Source organism: Corvus kubaryi, unplaced genomic scaffold (genome assembly GCF_017639235.1).
Source record: "Corvus kubaryi isolate FWS band 111438036 unplaced genomic scaffold, C.kubaryi_AGA036_p1.0 137, whole genome shotgun sequence".
Taxonomy (NCBI): Eukaryota; Metazoa; Chordata; class Aves; order Passeriformes; family Corvidae; genus Corvus; species Corvus kubaryi.
The window spans coordinates 4,178,847-4,195,621 of NW_024580671.1; the positions used below are offsets into that span (position 1 = coordinate 4,178,847).

Consider the following 16,775-nt stretch of genomic DNA (forward strand, 5'->3'; position numbering starts at 1 on the left):
CATTATGACAGAGTAGGCCTTAGAAATTGTGCCATTTGTTTCTAAGTACTTTTGACTTCTGGAAGACAGAATCTAAATAATTGGAAATTCTTTAAAATGTTGATGTCCCTTGTCAGTCATAAAACTTACAGGCAAAAGTGAGAAGGATGTTGAGGATCAATATGCCGGTGAGAAGAGAAGAAGCTGAAGGAATATTTCTTCAGACTAGAGGGTATTTTCATGGACTTAAGCTACAAAAGTTAGAAAGGTCCAACTAGAAGAGTAATACTCTACATTTTATTCTTAAACAGACAACAATCACTTCATTTTTCTGAATCAAAAAAAAAAAAGAATGTATCAGTTCTGCTGAATGCGCTTGGCAGAGAAAGAGAGCCACATTTAGGCTTTCTTTAGACTCAACTATGGAGAGACTCAAAATTTTACTGGTTTAGAATCACATTGAAAGTCATTACTGTGGTCCAGGTCAAGTGTGCTAAATAGGAAAATAATGTCTGTGATTTTAGAAATGGAATATAATAATTTGAGGTCCACAAGCAGAAGCTGATAAAGACAAAAATATGTGATATATGTGATATATTTGTTCATATTTTAGAAGGTATAATTTCAACTTCAGTGTTTGGGTTAACTGTCCAGCTTTGGGTATTGTTCATATTTTAGAAGGTATAATTTCAACTTCAGTGTTTGGGTTAACTGTCCAGCTTTGGGTACAACAGTCCTAAATGGAATGATGATATTTATCCACATTTATTTTCTATTAATCTGTCTTGGAGCAGGGGGGAGGGGGGAGAATTTTGATTTGTTTTTAGCCACTGTGATGCCATCCTCAAGAATATTACCTTTTACTTTCCAAAACAAAGAACATAGAATGGAAACCATCAGGAATTAATGTTAGAGGTTAGATAATATGTAGGTACTTAGAAAGCTGTCTGTGGACATGTTTTGTAGTAGATATTTTAAGCTGGATATAATAAACATAAAAAAATTAATAGAACAGATAGGCATTTCACAAAAATAATATTACAAAATTTTATCTTCCTTGAACGATCATTTCCTTACCTAGACCTCTGCTATTATTGATGTCTCTCATTGTAATGATCATTAGAATTTAAGAAGTTTTGGAGTCTACCTAGGAAAAATTTAGAGTAATCTATGTCTTCACCCAGGTCATCAACCCTTCTTCCATGTTTTGAAAACCTTTTTTAAAAGTTACACAAATAGTTCAGTGATTAAATTAACACTTAAATTTGCAAATAATTTGCACATTATTGAAAGTTAAATCAGAAATAAGTAAGTAATAAAAAGGAGTATGATAGCTATTAAAAACTTTTGCTTCAACAAAATGAAAAGCAAAAATTTGTGTTTATTTGTAAGACACTGGAGAATTTCCATTCTTCCTTAGGAGCACTAATTCTGCTTTAATATATTCATTGAATCAAGAATAGAAAAAGAATGAAAACAATTTAGCTGCGTGGTTCTTCACAGTTTAGATCTGTTATCTGATGACTATCCGAGAGCTGAAACTTTTACAATGTGCCAGACTTCAAACTGTTTGCTGATCCTGTATATATTTGCTCTGCATTCATTACAGTAATAAAATCATTGAAACTGTAATGTTTAACAATGATGGATTTTTGGCAAAGTGATTGTTCCCAAACATTAAAAAATCAAGAAAATGCCTCCAAATAATGATACACAATATTCCATTCTTTTATTTGCCTGTCATCTAAAAGGAACAATTGATTTTTTTTTCTTTTTATTTATTTACTTGCTTGGAAAGTGGTGGTTCTATGGTACCTAAAAACCCCTAGAGTCTAAGAAAACTTAAACTCTTTTAATACGTGCTGAAATGACAACATTTGGCACTAGTGTTTAAAGAGTATTCTTATTAAGCTAAAGGGCTGTTAAGGATTTGTTTTAGATACAGGTGATAATTCAAAATGAAGGCATAGTGATGTCTGCTTTTTAATGGATCAACAAAAGATTATCATATGGAAAATCCAGATCTATTGTTGCCTGTCAATTAACATATCCTATGATTTTACATTTTTTTTACATTAAGTGTAATTGCTCTATATCAATCAGGATTTTATAATATGTGTGTTGTAGTATCTCAATCTGCCTGAAAGTCTCTTTAAGCACTAATTGATGGCTAATTTTGTTTGGTGGAAGTCATCATTTCGCTAGTTTTGATTTGAGAAATATTTGAACCATAAAGAAAAAAAAGTGAGTGAAGCTATTCAGAAAACAGGCCACAAATATTAAATTACTGATTAATGTGCACAAAGTAAGACTATGCTAATGAGGTTATACAAGTCCTTCTTCTGTTATTTGAGACAGATGTAATTCTCTTATTTAGGCAAAATGTTTTAAAGTTCAGTGTATTTGTACAACCCCTAAAGACACAGATTGCGTCAGACAGTTTTAGTTCCCGTACTTGTAGTTTCCTATGATTGCTTGGATGAAATGCTGCCTTCAAGTCTTGGTCTTGGCAGTGGAATCAGTGGGAGTATATGACTTCTACAAGGGCTGTAACTTGGAATTTTTAGTGAGCAGTGAATTAGCCTGCTCATCACAATCTCATATTACAGCAATTTTCAACATTTATATTAAGGAAGAGCTGTTTAAAGTGGTGTGTCTCTTACATCTCAAATGTTGGTCAGAGTGATTCAAATGGTTAATGATTTAAATATAATTTAAAAAAAACATATTGGAAAAAGAGTTTCAAATTAAAATTAAATTATTCACATCAAAGTAAGTTTATCTTTATGTCAATTAGAACTAAATTAAACTATATTTAATTTAATTAAATATCCCACAAAATCTTGGCTGTAGCACATGCATGCCAGGTAGTACTACCTTATATTCTCCCTCCTACCCCGTGCTTTTGTATTCTAGGACAGGACAGTCTTTTAGGGTGTTTCTGACTCAGGACCTGTGCAGACAAAATACGGTGACAGAAGCCTTTAAACTTACACCAGCTTTCCAAAAACAGCATCTATACATTCTACCAGTGTTCTGCTGTGTTTAATACATATTGTTATTCATCAGGTAAATCATTTACTGTATGTGCTCATGAAAGCAGAACAATACAGAGATATCTAACTGTGCAATTTAATGAAATAAATTGTTCGTATTAGCCAGATCTTCCAGCTTATCATAGTATACAAGGTAAAAAAATTAGGACCTAAATCTTTCTATCCTGTGTATTGCCTGAGAGTAAGCCACAAAGTCAGAGAGAAAGCAGTAGCTATTTTCCAGTAGCTGCATGGGATTTTTAGTAGCATTACCAATACATAACCAATATTTTAAATACAATAAAACCTGCTTGTATATGTGCTAAAATGGTCAATGAATAGTAGAGCATGTTAATGTACATGCTTTTCTTAACAAAAACCACGTTAAAAGTATGTTGCTGTTACTGGTGGTGGGAGGCTGACAGAAAACCAGCACTTTGTTTTACATCACTTGGGTTTGATTCATAGCTTCGTGGTACTGTTTTCTTATAGCACAAGTTTGGCATTCATTGAATTCTATATAAAAGAGTAAGTCTTGTTCTCACAAAAAAATCAATGGCTAAGTGCTGTTTCATCTTTCAGGCTAAAAAAAAACTGTCCTACCACAAAATTAGGATGGAAGACAAGCCAGTGTTGTCTATTGTGTCATTTATGGATTCCTTTGTGTCCTTAATTGCCTTTAGACATCATGAATATGTTTGGGTTTTAAACCTCTCTGCATATAATGACCAAATTTTGCAAATACTAGAAAGGCCAACATAGAATTGAATTGTTAATAGATTTTAAAAATCACCTGCTCAGTATTTTTCTGGTTGTTTTATGTACATTAACCACTTATTTTCTTTCTTTTGCAGATTGTAGCTTTGCATGAACAAAATGCACACATTCAAAGGAAAATGGCAGCTGGGGAAGGGTCGGCTGAATCAGAGCATATTGAAGGAATGGAGCCAGGGCAAAAGGTTCATGAAAAGGTATAAAATGTTAGTTGTCATTAAACCTAACAATCAGTGTGATAAATAATCATGCTTTAGATTTTAGTAATGTGAATATTTTATGGGATGTCTGCCTACTGAAACCCATATCAAAAAATTAGCTTGTTTAAATGGAGAACAAATGCAAATGGACAGGTCCTTGCTCTTTGATAGGATATTGAGTCAGACCCATAGCTTATAACAAATTTTCTTGGAATTTTTTGCATAATGCTACAATTTTAAGTACTATATGCTGCTGAGTGATCCTTTGTAGGTTGCATACAGAAGAGCAAGGTGTAGTGGCACGTGTGTGTGGAAGGCTGTATGTGCAAACATTCCTGCAAAAATAGACCCTAAGGGGATGACAGAGACCTAAAAACTAGAAAAAGTAATTTTTCTCTGTGCTGCCTATGGATGATCTTCAAATTCATGTCCATGCTCGTATAGAGAGAAGCTGCTTATGTAGCACTCCTTCAGTCAGAAATAGGTGTATAGAATTCGGGCCAAGTATTTGCTGCTTAATGCTCAAAGATGACAAAATGTAGAGACTGATTTAGAAAAAAAGGTCTTTTCCTAAGCCTTAGATTTCCGTATTGACAAAAACCAAGCTGAGCATCTTCCTCTTTTGCTTCAGAATTGTTAAATTAAAATGATAGCATAACATAACATTTGGTAGACAGCTGAAATGAGTAGAGCTGCTGCTTGGAATTGTGCATTTTTGTGTAATGCCGTATGATGAACAGCGGCATAAATCTTACTTAGAAAAAATAGCTGTCATCATTACTTATTTTATAGGCAATCCAATTTCCAATGGTGCACTTGCAGTGCAAGCATTAATTTTACACATTTTGCAGTTTGTGTGTATTTTCCTTTGAGTAATCTATGTGTTTGAGAAACACACAGTAAACAAACACTGTTCAGCTACATTCCCCTCTTTGAAAAATCTTACTCAGAGACACATCTGTGGAATTTTGATAAACAGCGTACACCCCACTCGCTTGTGCTTTTAAATACAAACACACTGTTTAGCTGAAAATCTCTGATTTTCCACTTTCTTTCCAAGCTGTATCTTCTGATTTGAGCCACTGGGTTCACTGCTTGTAAGCAGAACTAAGTGGAAATAAGACTATCCATCCTTTAAGAAAACTTTATGTTTAGACACTAATGAGAGGAATGAAATCCAACATAACATATTATTATCAATTTTTAATTGAATTTTTTTACAGCATTATGTCCACAAAACTCATATGCTCCCTAATAAAAACACTTTGGGTTTGTCATTTTAGATGAAATAAAGGTTTGTGCTTGCTAGTTTTTGCTCCTTACAGTAATGAAAGCATACTGGATATGGCATTAAGAGGAGGCTGTATTGACACCGGATCAACCAGTGCACTCTAATTCACATCCTCTGCACTAGCTGCTCTCTACCTTTCTACATTTACCTTAGTGGCCATCATCAATTCCTTATTATTTAGGCAAGAGAAACTTAAAAGCTTGCAAATATAGAAACTTGCAAAGAGGCCAACTTGCACAAAGAGAAGAGCTTTAAAGGACCTTGAAAACTTGCTTCAAAGAACACCTGACAAAGATCACTTGCTGTGAAAATTAAGATGCAACCATTTATGTTATCAGATAGTCTCCTACTTAGATCTGTGACCACTTGCTGTCACTCAGATCTTTCACTTAATCTCTAAGGACAATAGCCTGATTTCCCCACAAACAAAAGCCAGGAAAGAGAGAACTCCCAGTGAACAAAGTGGCCATTGTGAAGTCTATTGAGAAGCAACTTGGGATGCAGCAACAGTGGAAGTGAACAGCCAGAAATAAGATACTGTGAATAAGTAGTTTGTTTTCAAATAAACTCATTATTTCCTACTGATATTTATTTCACCTTCCATAAGAACCATGAAAGTTGAATTATTCAGTAAAACAGTATTTTCAGAAATGATCATATGCAAATTAGGGAGTATTGAAATTGCTTTGGAAAAGAGAGGATCTTATGATGTTTGTACACCTTTAATGTCCACCATTACAGTTGTAATTATATTTTGCTTATTTCTCTCTCATAATGGAGAATATTCCTAAATTCTGTGCCACGTATTTTAATTCAAATATATAAAAAATCATTGCAATAATTCTTCTGAAGTTAATGGAGTTTTATCAGAGACTAATTAGCCTGAGGAATGACTATTTTATCCTCAAAGATGCCATGGATGTATCAAAAGTGTCCTGCTTGACAAATCCAGTTCAGCATGGATTTCTATTACACTGAAGGTACATAAGCTAACTATTTGAGTGCAGTGTAAATCTGGGTGTTTCTCCTTGGAAGCACACTGGTCCTACCCATAGTAAGGGTAGTTTTACCAACAGAAATTGGTAATTCCCTTCAGAACAATACCAGAATCAAATGGAAACAGATACATATACCAGGAGAGGTAAAAGAGCCTGATACTTCTGGTGCAATGAAGACCAGGTCTTCATTGAGGAACTCAGAGCCATATATAGTTACTTTTTGCAAGAACCAAACAGTTGGGTCTATTTTGCTTTATAATATACCTCAGGCTGTCACATTAAGCTTATTTAAGAATCACGTTTTTTCTTCTTACTCATAGCACTAACATATTACAATAATTAAATCAAACTTTCAAAATTAAATCAGGTTATGAATACAAAAATCTGTGAAAACACTGACAACAATTGTAGACATTGTATCGTGTAGGAGTAAAAGGTGTTTTGCCAAGGCAAGTATAGTGGGCTAAAATGTTCAGAGCGCAAATCAAATACTATTAATAAAAGTAGCAAGTGTCTTTCAGAGCAATTATCAGAATCTGTTCTGGTTTTTGGACTTGACTATTTTTGGATTTTCTGATGTATGTTTTTGTATGATTAATAGAACACTGCGGAAAACTTCCAGTTTCAGTTTTTACTGAAAAAAGTTTATATCACATGCACTCTTTTGTTTTGAATGAATAAATTAAAAAATCTTTCATTTCAACTGGTAGCTGAAATGGCAGAGAAAGGAGTGAAGGAAGGACATATGGAGCCCTCATCAGAAGCATCATTTAAAACTAGGACTTAGTAATGAAAGAACACCAACTGTCAAAGGGGTTTCTGGACCTTAGAGAAAAGTTTGCTGCAAGGACGCTTTGTTTACCTGTTTTCTGAGTGTAGTCAGAATGCAAGATGTATAAAATGTAGTGGGAGTGATGTATGAAATGTAGTGGGAGATGTGAATCGTGCCCCAAAGCATGTATTTTCTAAATTAGAGAAATAATACACTTCAGACACAAAATAGATTTGATAAGCAGATGATGGGTTTGCTTACAAGCAGTGCAGACATCTTTCTGGTTTTCTAATCATCTCTTTCCAAATTGATATTTATAAAGCTAATTAAAGAATCATGTGCTGAGGGGGACTTAATGAAGACTGATGGCTTGATGCACCTGGCAAGGTGAGGCTTATTGAGTGAAAGGAATCATGGATATAAGCTGCAGTTAGCTTAGAAGCCTTCATGAGTCTAAGGAGTAAGTCTAGGAGTGTATGCAGTGTTCTTTCAGAAAGAGTCCAGGCTAATATTTTGTAAGTACTGTTCTGCTTAATAGTTTAGTATGTCTGCATGACTATGAATACTTAGTGCTCACCACTATAGCATAAAGAGCTGCATGACTTATGCACGGTTTAAATGATAAGTCAACAGACTTCTCAAATCTTTGTCAAGAAATCAGTTCTTTGCTTGTTTCATATAAATTAACGTGCCTTCCGATTGTATGAGTTTCTTTTCCTTTTTACCTAGTAGAAACCCCTATATTCTACTACATATTAAGCCAGTTAAAACACATCTTTAAAGGGGAAATTTCGCAGCGGAATTTCACATTTCAAGTACTCTGATAACTGACAGCGTTGGCTGACAGACCTTTGCTGGATGATTTACTGCAAGGAGTTGCCAGAACATAATTTCTAATGGTGGAATGGGGAGGCTACTAAGAAAAAGGTGCTAGTCAGGGCAAATGAGGACAGAGGCTGTGTGTATAGTTTGGTTTGAACAGCTAGACAGCCTTTATAACAAAGGAGCAGCAACTGATTGCTCTCTCCTGTGTGAGAGCTCAGGAAGTCATCTAATAGTGTAAAAGAGAAACAGGCAGGCATTTTGGAAGAGACCAGCAACATGGAAAAAATTCCCACCCATCAAGTGAATGCCCTCCCCTCTGTCATTTTGCAAAAGGACTAAAGTGGGACAGATGATCACAGACATCAGAAGATGAATAAGAGCTGAAAGCTGATCAGGAAACAGAAATTCTAGATCTTCAAATCAGTAATAAAACTAGGAATCTTTTGATGGCTCAGTAGAAAGTGCAAGAGAGTTAGGATGTTTAGAGAGAAAAGTGCCAGAGAAGGTGGCTATTTTTACATCAGTAGTGGGGTAGGGGGGGAAAAATAATTCCAGTTGAGAGAATATTGTATTTGATAACTGGTTAGAGGTTGGAGACAGTTCAGAGTAACTGAAGAGGAGACCTCTAATGATCAGGAGATTACTGCCTGACGCAGACCAAAACGTGTGAAACAACCTAGAGAAGTAGAATAATTTTCAAACACAGAGGCAATCAAACACTTAGCAATTACTGTGACAGCTTAAGTGTAATGCTAGTGGTTTTGGCATAGCTTTACACACTGGTTTGTGTACTGGTTATATGGATGATGATCATGCTGCATTTGCTTGTTTAGTTGTCCTTTGGGATTGGTCTATCACATAGCAATGTAACTCTGTTAGTACCACGGGTTTTTTTAATGTTTTGTATGAGGCATTTGAATGGAATGGGGTGGAAGAATGCTACACTGTAGCAAAAAGCATCCTCTGTAACTTATTTATTCTTACATCTCAAACAGCATCAGTAAGTATTACTCTTTGCAGCATTGATTTTCACTCTTGCTCTCCTAAAAGTGACCTGTATAGTTTAGCTTTCTTTGGTGGTTATTTTACTTACTTTTTGATATTTCCATGCCATAGAATTCAGACAAGTTTATTTGACCTGTGAAGTAAACTGTATTTCTGTCTCTTCTCTGATGGAGCCTTCATGATCAGATTTTCTAAGTTAGAAGGAACATCTCCACCATTATAGAGTTAAAAATAAATCTTTTTTTATATTTTTCCCCTGGGATTTGGGACCAAATTTTCCAAATTTCCATGTGAGGACCATGGTGAAATGGGGTTTATGGTGCAGTGAACTTGCCAGTGCTCCTTTAAAAAAAATTTAGAGAGTGTCTTAGTAAAGACTAGACATAGGGCACACAATTTTAGGGTTTAAATAAACAAAACCAAAACCAAAAAGAGAATACACATACACACAAAAGCCCCACCCACACAACCCACATGCTTATACCATAAAAATACTTGTTTGTTCTAGGAATTCTAAAAGACAAGACTTCTGAATTTTTAGATGACTTTCGATTATTCAAAGGTACCTTATGCTTAGACAGAGTTTAATTTAGTTCTCTGATGTGGAAATGCTTATGCTTATGGGCATCCTGTGAATCAGCTGTGCTCGTACTACCAAAACTCAGAGGCACAAATTAGGAGTTCTGTTGGGTTAATGGGTCCTGTCTCTGCTGCAGGTTGTTCAGAGATAACCCCATGAGATATTATTGGTTTCCTTCTCACCACTCTCTGAGGTTAAATTCTAGCACAAAATACATAATTAATTACTGGTGGATAGTATTTAAAGCAAATATTTTGTGTCAAATTTTACACAAGTGGAGAAAAAATATCACGTGGAGGTGCTTTTTACTGTTCTTGGGATTTGCTTTTAAAAAATTAGGTTTTCATGTGTATTTTACCACATAGGTAGTTGAATGTAAGTTCTTTCTACAAAATAAAATGGTAAAGAACTTTACTATATAACCTGGTACAATTTTACCATTCCTTTTGCTAACTTCTGTAGACTTTTGTCCCTACTCTTTTTTTTATTTTATCTTACTTTATGTGTCGCTCCAATCAGTTTGCCTCCAGTGTTATTTATTGCTAGGGTTTAATTGAAAGGGCAGTATGAATTAGATTAACAGAGACTCCAATATTCTGGATGAGCCTTATTTTACAATTTCTCATGGTGTTCCTTTACCATTGTTCTTGGTTTTTACTAGTGAACTAGTCTGCAGCTGGTTTTCCTTTTATTATCTCATGGTGGAAAGAAGCAGCAATATAGGGGGGGTGGGATTTCTGGTTGTTTGTAATGCTCCAATCTGCTGTCCTTCTCCCTGCTGACACTCCTATACAAGCAGCAGATTGTCTTACTGGAGTGCTTTTTGGATCTTGAAAGGAAGAAAACCAGATTCCAGGGATGTTATTTTCCTTTTCATACTGTTCAGTGGTAGGGAACATTTGCTTTCCTCCTCCATTTCCACAGACCTTAAGAAATTAAAATTTTACTTCTCCCCTTTCCACCCCAAACATTTCTTGTTTCATCCCTATTGTCCCCTCATTCCTGTCTCTGCAGTGTCACCTGTTAGAGTTAGTACCATCACTGTCATCAGATTTATTTGATGATTATTCCATCCTTTCTGTTTCTCTTCCTATCTTGTTTCACTATATTTGGATGAGACTGAAGGCTTTCTTTATGAAGGAAGGGTATCTCTAAAACCCTTGGTAACAACCGCTTTATTTATGTTATATCAGTTATTTATCTGGTGTGGTGTTATGGTGATGTAAGAGAAACAAAAAAGCAAAAAACCCTCAGCTTACAAAAACCCACAACAGGCATCCTCTTGCTGTTTCTCTTTCCCTCATTTTTCCCAGGAGAGGAGGAATGTAAGTGCTGCATTGTTGGGTAGAGATGTCATTGCTCATGTATTTTGTTTGCTCTGACCTAGCTCAAGACAAGATGTCTTAAGGTTCTGTTGGGCCTTTCAGTCTTATGCCAGCCAGATTTCTCATGTGGCTGAGAAACCTGTAGAAAGGGGCAGGATTAGAGGCCAGAGACCCTTACAGTATGTGTAGCAGGCAAGCACACACTGCAGCTGTGTGTACCTGCCATGTCCGTAGAAAGCAAAAACGATGAGGGGGAAAATATTTGATGGTGCTGCTGCCTCTGCAGTATTGAAGTCTAACTAAGTAAATGTGATAGAAACAGATGGACTATCTGTATTGGGTAAACTAGTTAGCAAAAAAAACCCTCAAAGCACTGAAGCATGTGAGCTATCTGCCACATTTCTTTTTTTGAGCGAAAAATAGCCATTGATAGTAGATTCTTTTGTGTGAGCTAATTGAGCTTAAGGAGTGTGTCCATATGTGGCTTCTTCATGACCCCTTTTGATAGACAACATCATAAAATTTGTTGAAGACTTCATCTGGATGATTAACTTCTAAGACAGATCTAGGGACCAGGTACATTTTTTGTTTTCTCTGCTAGATCGTTTTGACTAGGTTGAAAGTTTTCTTTAACATTCCCTCTTTAAATACTTCCTAATTGTTTTAGATTACTTTCAGTACTTCCTTTTCCACCACCACAACTAATTTGACACTATTTCTTCCATTTTTGGGGGATTTGAGCTAGTATAGGGATATGATACCCAAGAACGTCTACTTTGAAAGCTTTTTTTTTGAGCATGCTCTTCTGAAAAGGTTTCCTTTAGTGTTTCAGGTAATAATTAGCAGAGATTTATTAAATTTCATTGTTTTACACATTCAACTAATTGTTTATTTACAAAGGATTGTAATTAATATAGAGTAATGATATTGTAATTGATATATTAATTGCAATGGATTGCAATTAATATACAGCATCAACAAGAAGCAGCTCCTTGAATACCAGGAAACAAAAAAAATTCAACAAGATAAAATAAATTCAACCAGAGAAAGAACAAGAAAAGAATCAAACAAACAATTACAAGACAAGGGACATGGACATTATTCACAAACTCAGTAACAAAGAAGATGCTGCACCTCTGTCACTCCAGCTTATTCCATAGGAAATTTCTCTGAAGCATGGGAGGTTCCTGCTCCTGTCACTAAATCAGAAAATGAATTTGAATCATCATCTACAGAATGTCTTTTGCTTCTACTGACATTGCGTATTTTCACATTCTTGTTCAAGCTATTTTTGTGTGGGAGAGAGGGGAAATTATTATCATAACTGTTGATAAAAACCCTCCTTAAAAACTGAGGAACGTTATATCAGTTAATCCTTGAAATAATTCTTAATAACATTCTACCTGTTGTCTTTTGAAGTGATTGCTGTATATGATGTACTCATATAATAATATAAAATAATAACAAGGCATAAAAGTCACAAAGTATCAGTTAAAATCACTTGGTAAACTTTTAAAGTATGCTTCAAAATTCTAAAAATACCGGATTTTAAACTGAGTGTTTAAAATTTTATTTGTGTCTTTACAGAAAGCTTTTTTTTTTATCCTGATCTTACTCAGGAAAATTAAAATGTTGACATTTTTAGCAAGTTTGGAATTTTAAATACCAACTAGCTCTATGTATGATTACAAGAAAAATGTAAAGTAAAGGTGAACAATGATGAGAATTAAAGCACTTTGTAAAAAGAGTTCATCAAAGAATTATGAGTTAAGTTCATGTGCATAGATCAAAATACATGCATGCATAATTGTCAGTCACAGCAGTGGTTTAGTGGTGAGAGACAAATTCTAACTGCAATATCATTTTCCTTAATTCTCAGATACTAAGTAAATTAGTAGAAAAAGATTGGTTTTCAGGTTTAATTTATATGTAGTTTAGTTATTAATATCTTAAGGAAAAAAACTTCATTAATGAAAAGAGAATTCTTCTCTTGCAGTGGACATAGTCCTAGATATCACAGGTTGCCATTTCATAATTACCAGGGTTTATGTCACATAAGGTACATGAACACATGCCATTTATTGCATTTGAGATTTAGTATTTGGCTTATTATAACCTTGCAGCATTCCTGGACTGCTCTTCAGAGAGCTGCAGGGCAAATTCCATGCAAGATAAAATTTCCCAATCTGTGAAAACTGCTAAAATTGCTGTATGAGATTAAAGCAGTAGAACAGATTATAATTTTCATAGATAAAAACTTTATCTTTAATTTTCAAAGTGGAAGAAAATATCATGGTTTGGCTGTCTTATCCTGTTTGAGTATTTGAGTACTATTTTGTTTTTGACTGCTGCATATTAATAGCATTTTGATTCAAGCAGACAAATTGAACACTTTCCAAACATCAAACTGAGAGTAAATAAATTTTTAATTTGCTATGGCCATCTTACCATGGTGTCCTGAAAGTAGATGAATGATGGTTCAGCAGCTAACATGAGATACCTAAAATATAATTAGCTAGTGTAAAGAATACAGCTTTGGAACTGAGTTATTTGATGTAATGAATTTTTAGAGTAATTTTATTCAGTGATCAGCAACAGGGCAGGTAGTCTTGATCTGGGTTCATTTTACAGCTGATTGAGAAAAGAATGTTGTTAAAGCCATTAAATAATGTTCTTAGAAGCATTAGAAGATTTCTTTAAAATATATTTTGACAATAATAATACAAAGTGCTAATGAAAGCAATCCTGGTTTCCCCTCAGATCTTGCTAGGAATTTTTCATATATACATTGTTATATACATTATCACCTGAAGGACAATAAGCATCTCTTAGGGCCAATATTTCTCTGTGATGCTTAAAATTATAGTTACAGAAAAATACTTTGTTCCTGTGTTCCATAATATAAATTTAATCAATAAAATTGTACATAATCAAGAAAGCTAATGACAGGTTGGGCACTTTGGTTTTATTTTTTCATGTTGCAGGTCAAATCAAATATTTCTGGTTTTGTTTGTTGTTTTTTTGCCTATTTTTTTTGACATGAGAGAATTAAATTTGTATGAAACCATAGGCTTAGCCTATGCTGGAAAATGTTAATATGAATATCTGTTGTAATGAGGCAATACCAGCAAGTCCTGCTGGTGAATGCACTTCTATCCTGCAATCTTTTATTTGCAATATAAATCATATTGCTGAGATCATATCCCAAATGCACTGTGTGTAATGAAATCTTGATTTTTTTTTTTTTCTTTATAACTATATTCATACCAAGGCTTTCAGCAGTACATAAATTACTTCATCAGAACTTGTTTTTAATGCAAATCTAACTAGTATGTTGTCCAGCGTGAAAGCACTTTCTGGTACAGTGAGTCTGTGATTTATTCATGCTGTTTCCTGTCTGCAGCATGGTGTATTTTGCAAATGACATTAACTTTGTTTCATTTAAAATGCTGTGTAAGTTTAGTTAAGATCAATGAAATGAATTTGGTGATTTTTCAGAAGTATGTTGCAATCTGTACTCTAATAGTCACAATGCCAAACTAAACCTTTTTTATGTATAGTATTCTGCTCTTAATGCCGTTGTCTACATCTCTCTGTGATGCTACATTCTGGAATCCATTGATATGAATTAATCTTTTGCTATTTTTCTCGTAACTATACCTGTCTTATGTACCACGAAAATGGCTTTTTCCTTCCTAGTTGCTTTGGTAATTTTTAAATAATCTTTGCTTTAGAAATTCTTTAGCTAGAGCCCACATTAAAAGATAATTAATCAATGTCACTTCTCCATTAACAGCGCCTATCAAATGGCTCAATAGACTCAAATGATGAAGCCAGTCAAGTTGTTGAACTTCAGGAGCTACTGGAAAAGCAAAACTATGAAATGGCACAAATGAAGGAGCGTTTGGCTGCACTGTCTTCCCGAGTGGGAGAGGTAGAGCAGGAAGCAGAAACCACAAGAAAGGAGCTCATTAAAACAGAGGAAATGAACAGTAAATATCAGAGAGACATTAGAGAGGTAAGGAATTCACCACACTCACCTCGTATTTCTTTATTGTTTTTCCTATGATATCTGCTACAAACTGATAGAGGCCAATGTATATGGGCAGCAAAAGTTGAGCACCGATGAAAGCCCTTAAACATAGGAGACAGAAAATTTAAATTAAGAAACAGTACTAGAAATTTCTTTCTTTCTCTCAATAAATGAAAGTATAATTTAATTTTCCATCTCTTTCCTCCTCTTAAATTTGTGGTGTTTCTCAGTGTTCTCCAGCATATCTTCTCTTAGGCAGATGTTCTCAGTATGTGTGGATTGTTGGCTTCTAGAATCTATTTTAATATGTGTTAGTTACCTTTCTGTTACACTGCTTCCTACAATATAGTTATTTCATATGCATTTATGTATGCGTGTGTATGTATATGCATTTATATGCATATATTTTACCTGTTATTTCTAGTATTCTGGAAGAGATGATCCTTCACAGTTTCCGATGCTTGGCATAGGCTCTAAGTTTCTTCACAATACTTTTTAAGTACTTAAAATACTTTTAAGTATTTTATCATTTTTGTCTGGTTACAAAGACTAGTTTTCACTGATCCAGGGACCTACAGGCCTGTCAGACTGACCTCGATGCCCAGGAAGATCATGGAGCAGATCATCCTGAGTGCCATCACACTGCATGTGCAGGACAACCAGGGGCTCAGGCTCAGCCAGCACAGGAATATGAAAGGCAGGTCCTGCTTGGCCAACCTGATCTCCTTCTATGATAAATTAACCTGTGCAGTAGATGAAGGAAAGGCTGTGGATGTTACCTACATGAACTTAAGTAAAGCCTTTGACACCATCTCCCACTACATTCCTCTGGAGAAACTGGCTGCTCATGGCTGGGACAGGTGCACTCTTCACTGGGTGAAAAATTGGCAGGATGGCCAGGCCCAGCATGGGGTGGTGAATAGTGACATATCCAGCTGGTGACATAGTGACAATAATGACATATCACTTCTGGTGTTCTGCAGGGCTCGTCACTGGGGCCAGTCCTGTTCAATATCTTTATTGATGATACAGATGAGGGAATCAAAGGCACCCTCAGTAAGTTTACAGATGACACCAAGTTAGGCAGGAGTGTCAATCTGCTGGAGGGCAGGAAGGCTCTGCAGAGGGACTGGAGAGGTTGGATTGATGGGCCAAGGCCAATTGTATGAGGTTCAAGAAGGTGAAGTGCCAGGTTCTGCGCTTGGGTCACAACAGCCCCGTGCAGTGCTACAGGCTTGGGGAAAAGTGGCTGGAAAGTGACCCAAAGGAAAAGGACCTGGGGGATGCTGGTGAACAGTGGCCGAACATGAGCCAGCGTGTGCCCAGGTGGCCAAGAAGGCCAAGGTCATCCGCAATAGCATGGCCAGCAGGACCAGGGAAGTGATTGTCCCCCTGTACTTGATGCTGGTAAGGCCACACCTCAAGTTCTGGGCCCCTCACTACAAGAAAGATGTTGAGGTGCAGGAGCATGTCCAGAGAGGGGCAACAAAACTGGTCAAGGGTCTGGAGCACAAGTCTGATGAGGGCTGCTGAGGGAGCTGGGGTTGTTTAGTCTGGAGGAAAGGAGGCTCAGGAGAGACCTTGTTTCTCTCTGCACCTACCTGAAAGGAGGTTGTAGCAAGGTGGGTGATCTGTTCTCCCAAGTAAGAAGTGACAAGACAGGAGGAAGTGGCTTCGAGTTGTGGCAGGGATGTTTCATTTGGATATAAAGAAAATTTTCTCCACTGAAAGGGTGGTCAAGCATACGATCAGGTTGCCCAGGGAAGCATTAGAGTCGCCATCCCTAGAAGTGTTCGTGAAATATATTAATACAGCATTTGAGGACATGGTGATGCTACATTTATTGTGTGACTTGATGTTCTTAGAGGAGTTTTCCAACCTGAACAATTCTATGATGCTATGATGTGTTTCTCCTTCTCCACCACTGCTACATTAAGTCACAAGGGGATTCTAATATC

At 35.8% G+C, this 16,775-nt stretch overlaps 1 protein-coding gene across 14 annotated transcripts in view; it reads left to right on the forward strand.

Moving 5' to 3' along the window:
- PPFIA2 (PTPRF interacting protein alpha 2) overlaps positions 1-16,775 on the forward strand; it is a 296,348-nt gene that overhangs the window by 211,259 nt on the left and 68,314 nt on the right. For all 14 annotated transcript variants that reach the window (XM_042017661.1, XM_042017651.1, XM_042017648.1 and 11 more), the window contains 2 exons: positions 3,869-3,985; positions 14,581-14,802. In XM_042017661.1, the coding sequence (XP_041873595.1) occupies positions 3,869-3,985; positions 14,581-14,802 (339 nt within the window). The remainder of the gene's footprint in view (positions 1-3,868; positions 3,986-14,580; positions 14,803-16,775) is intronic.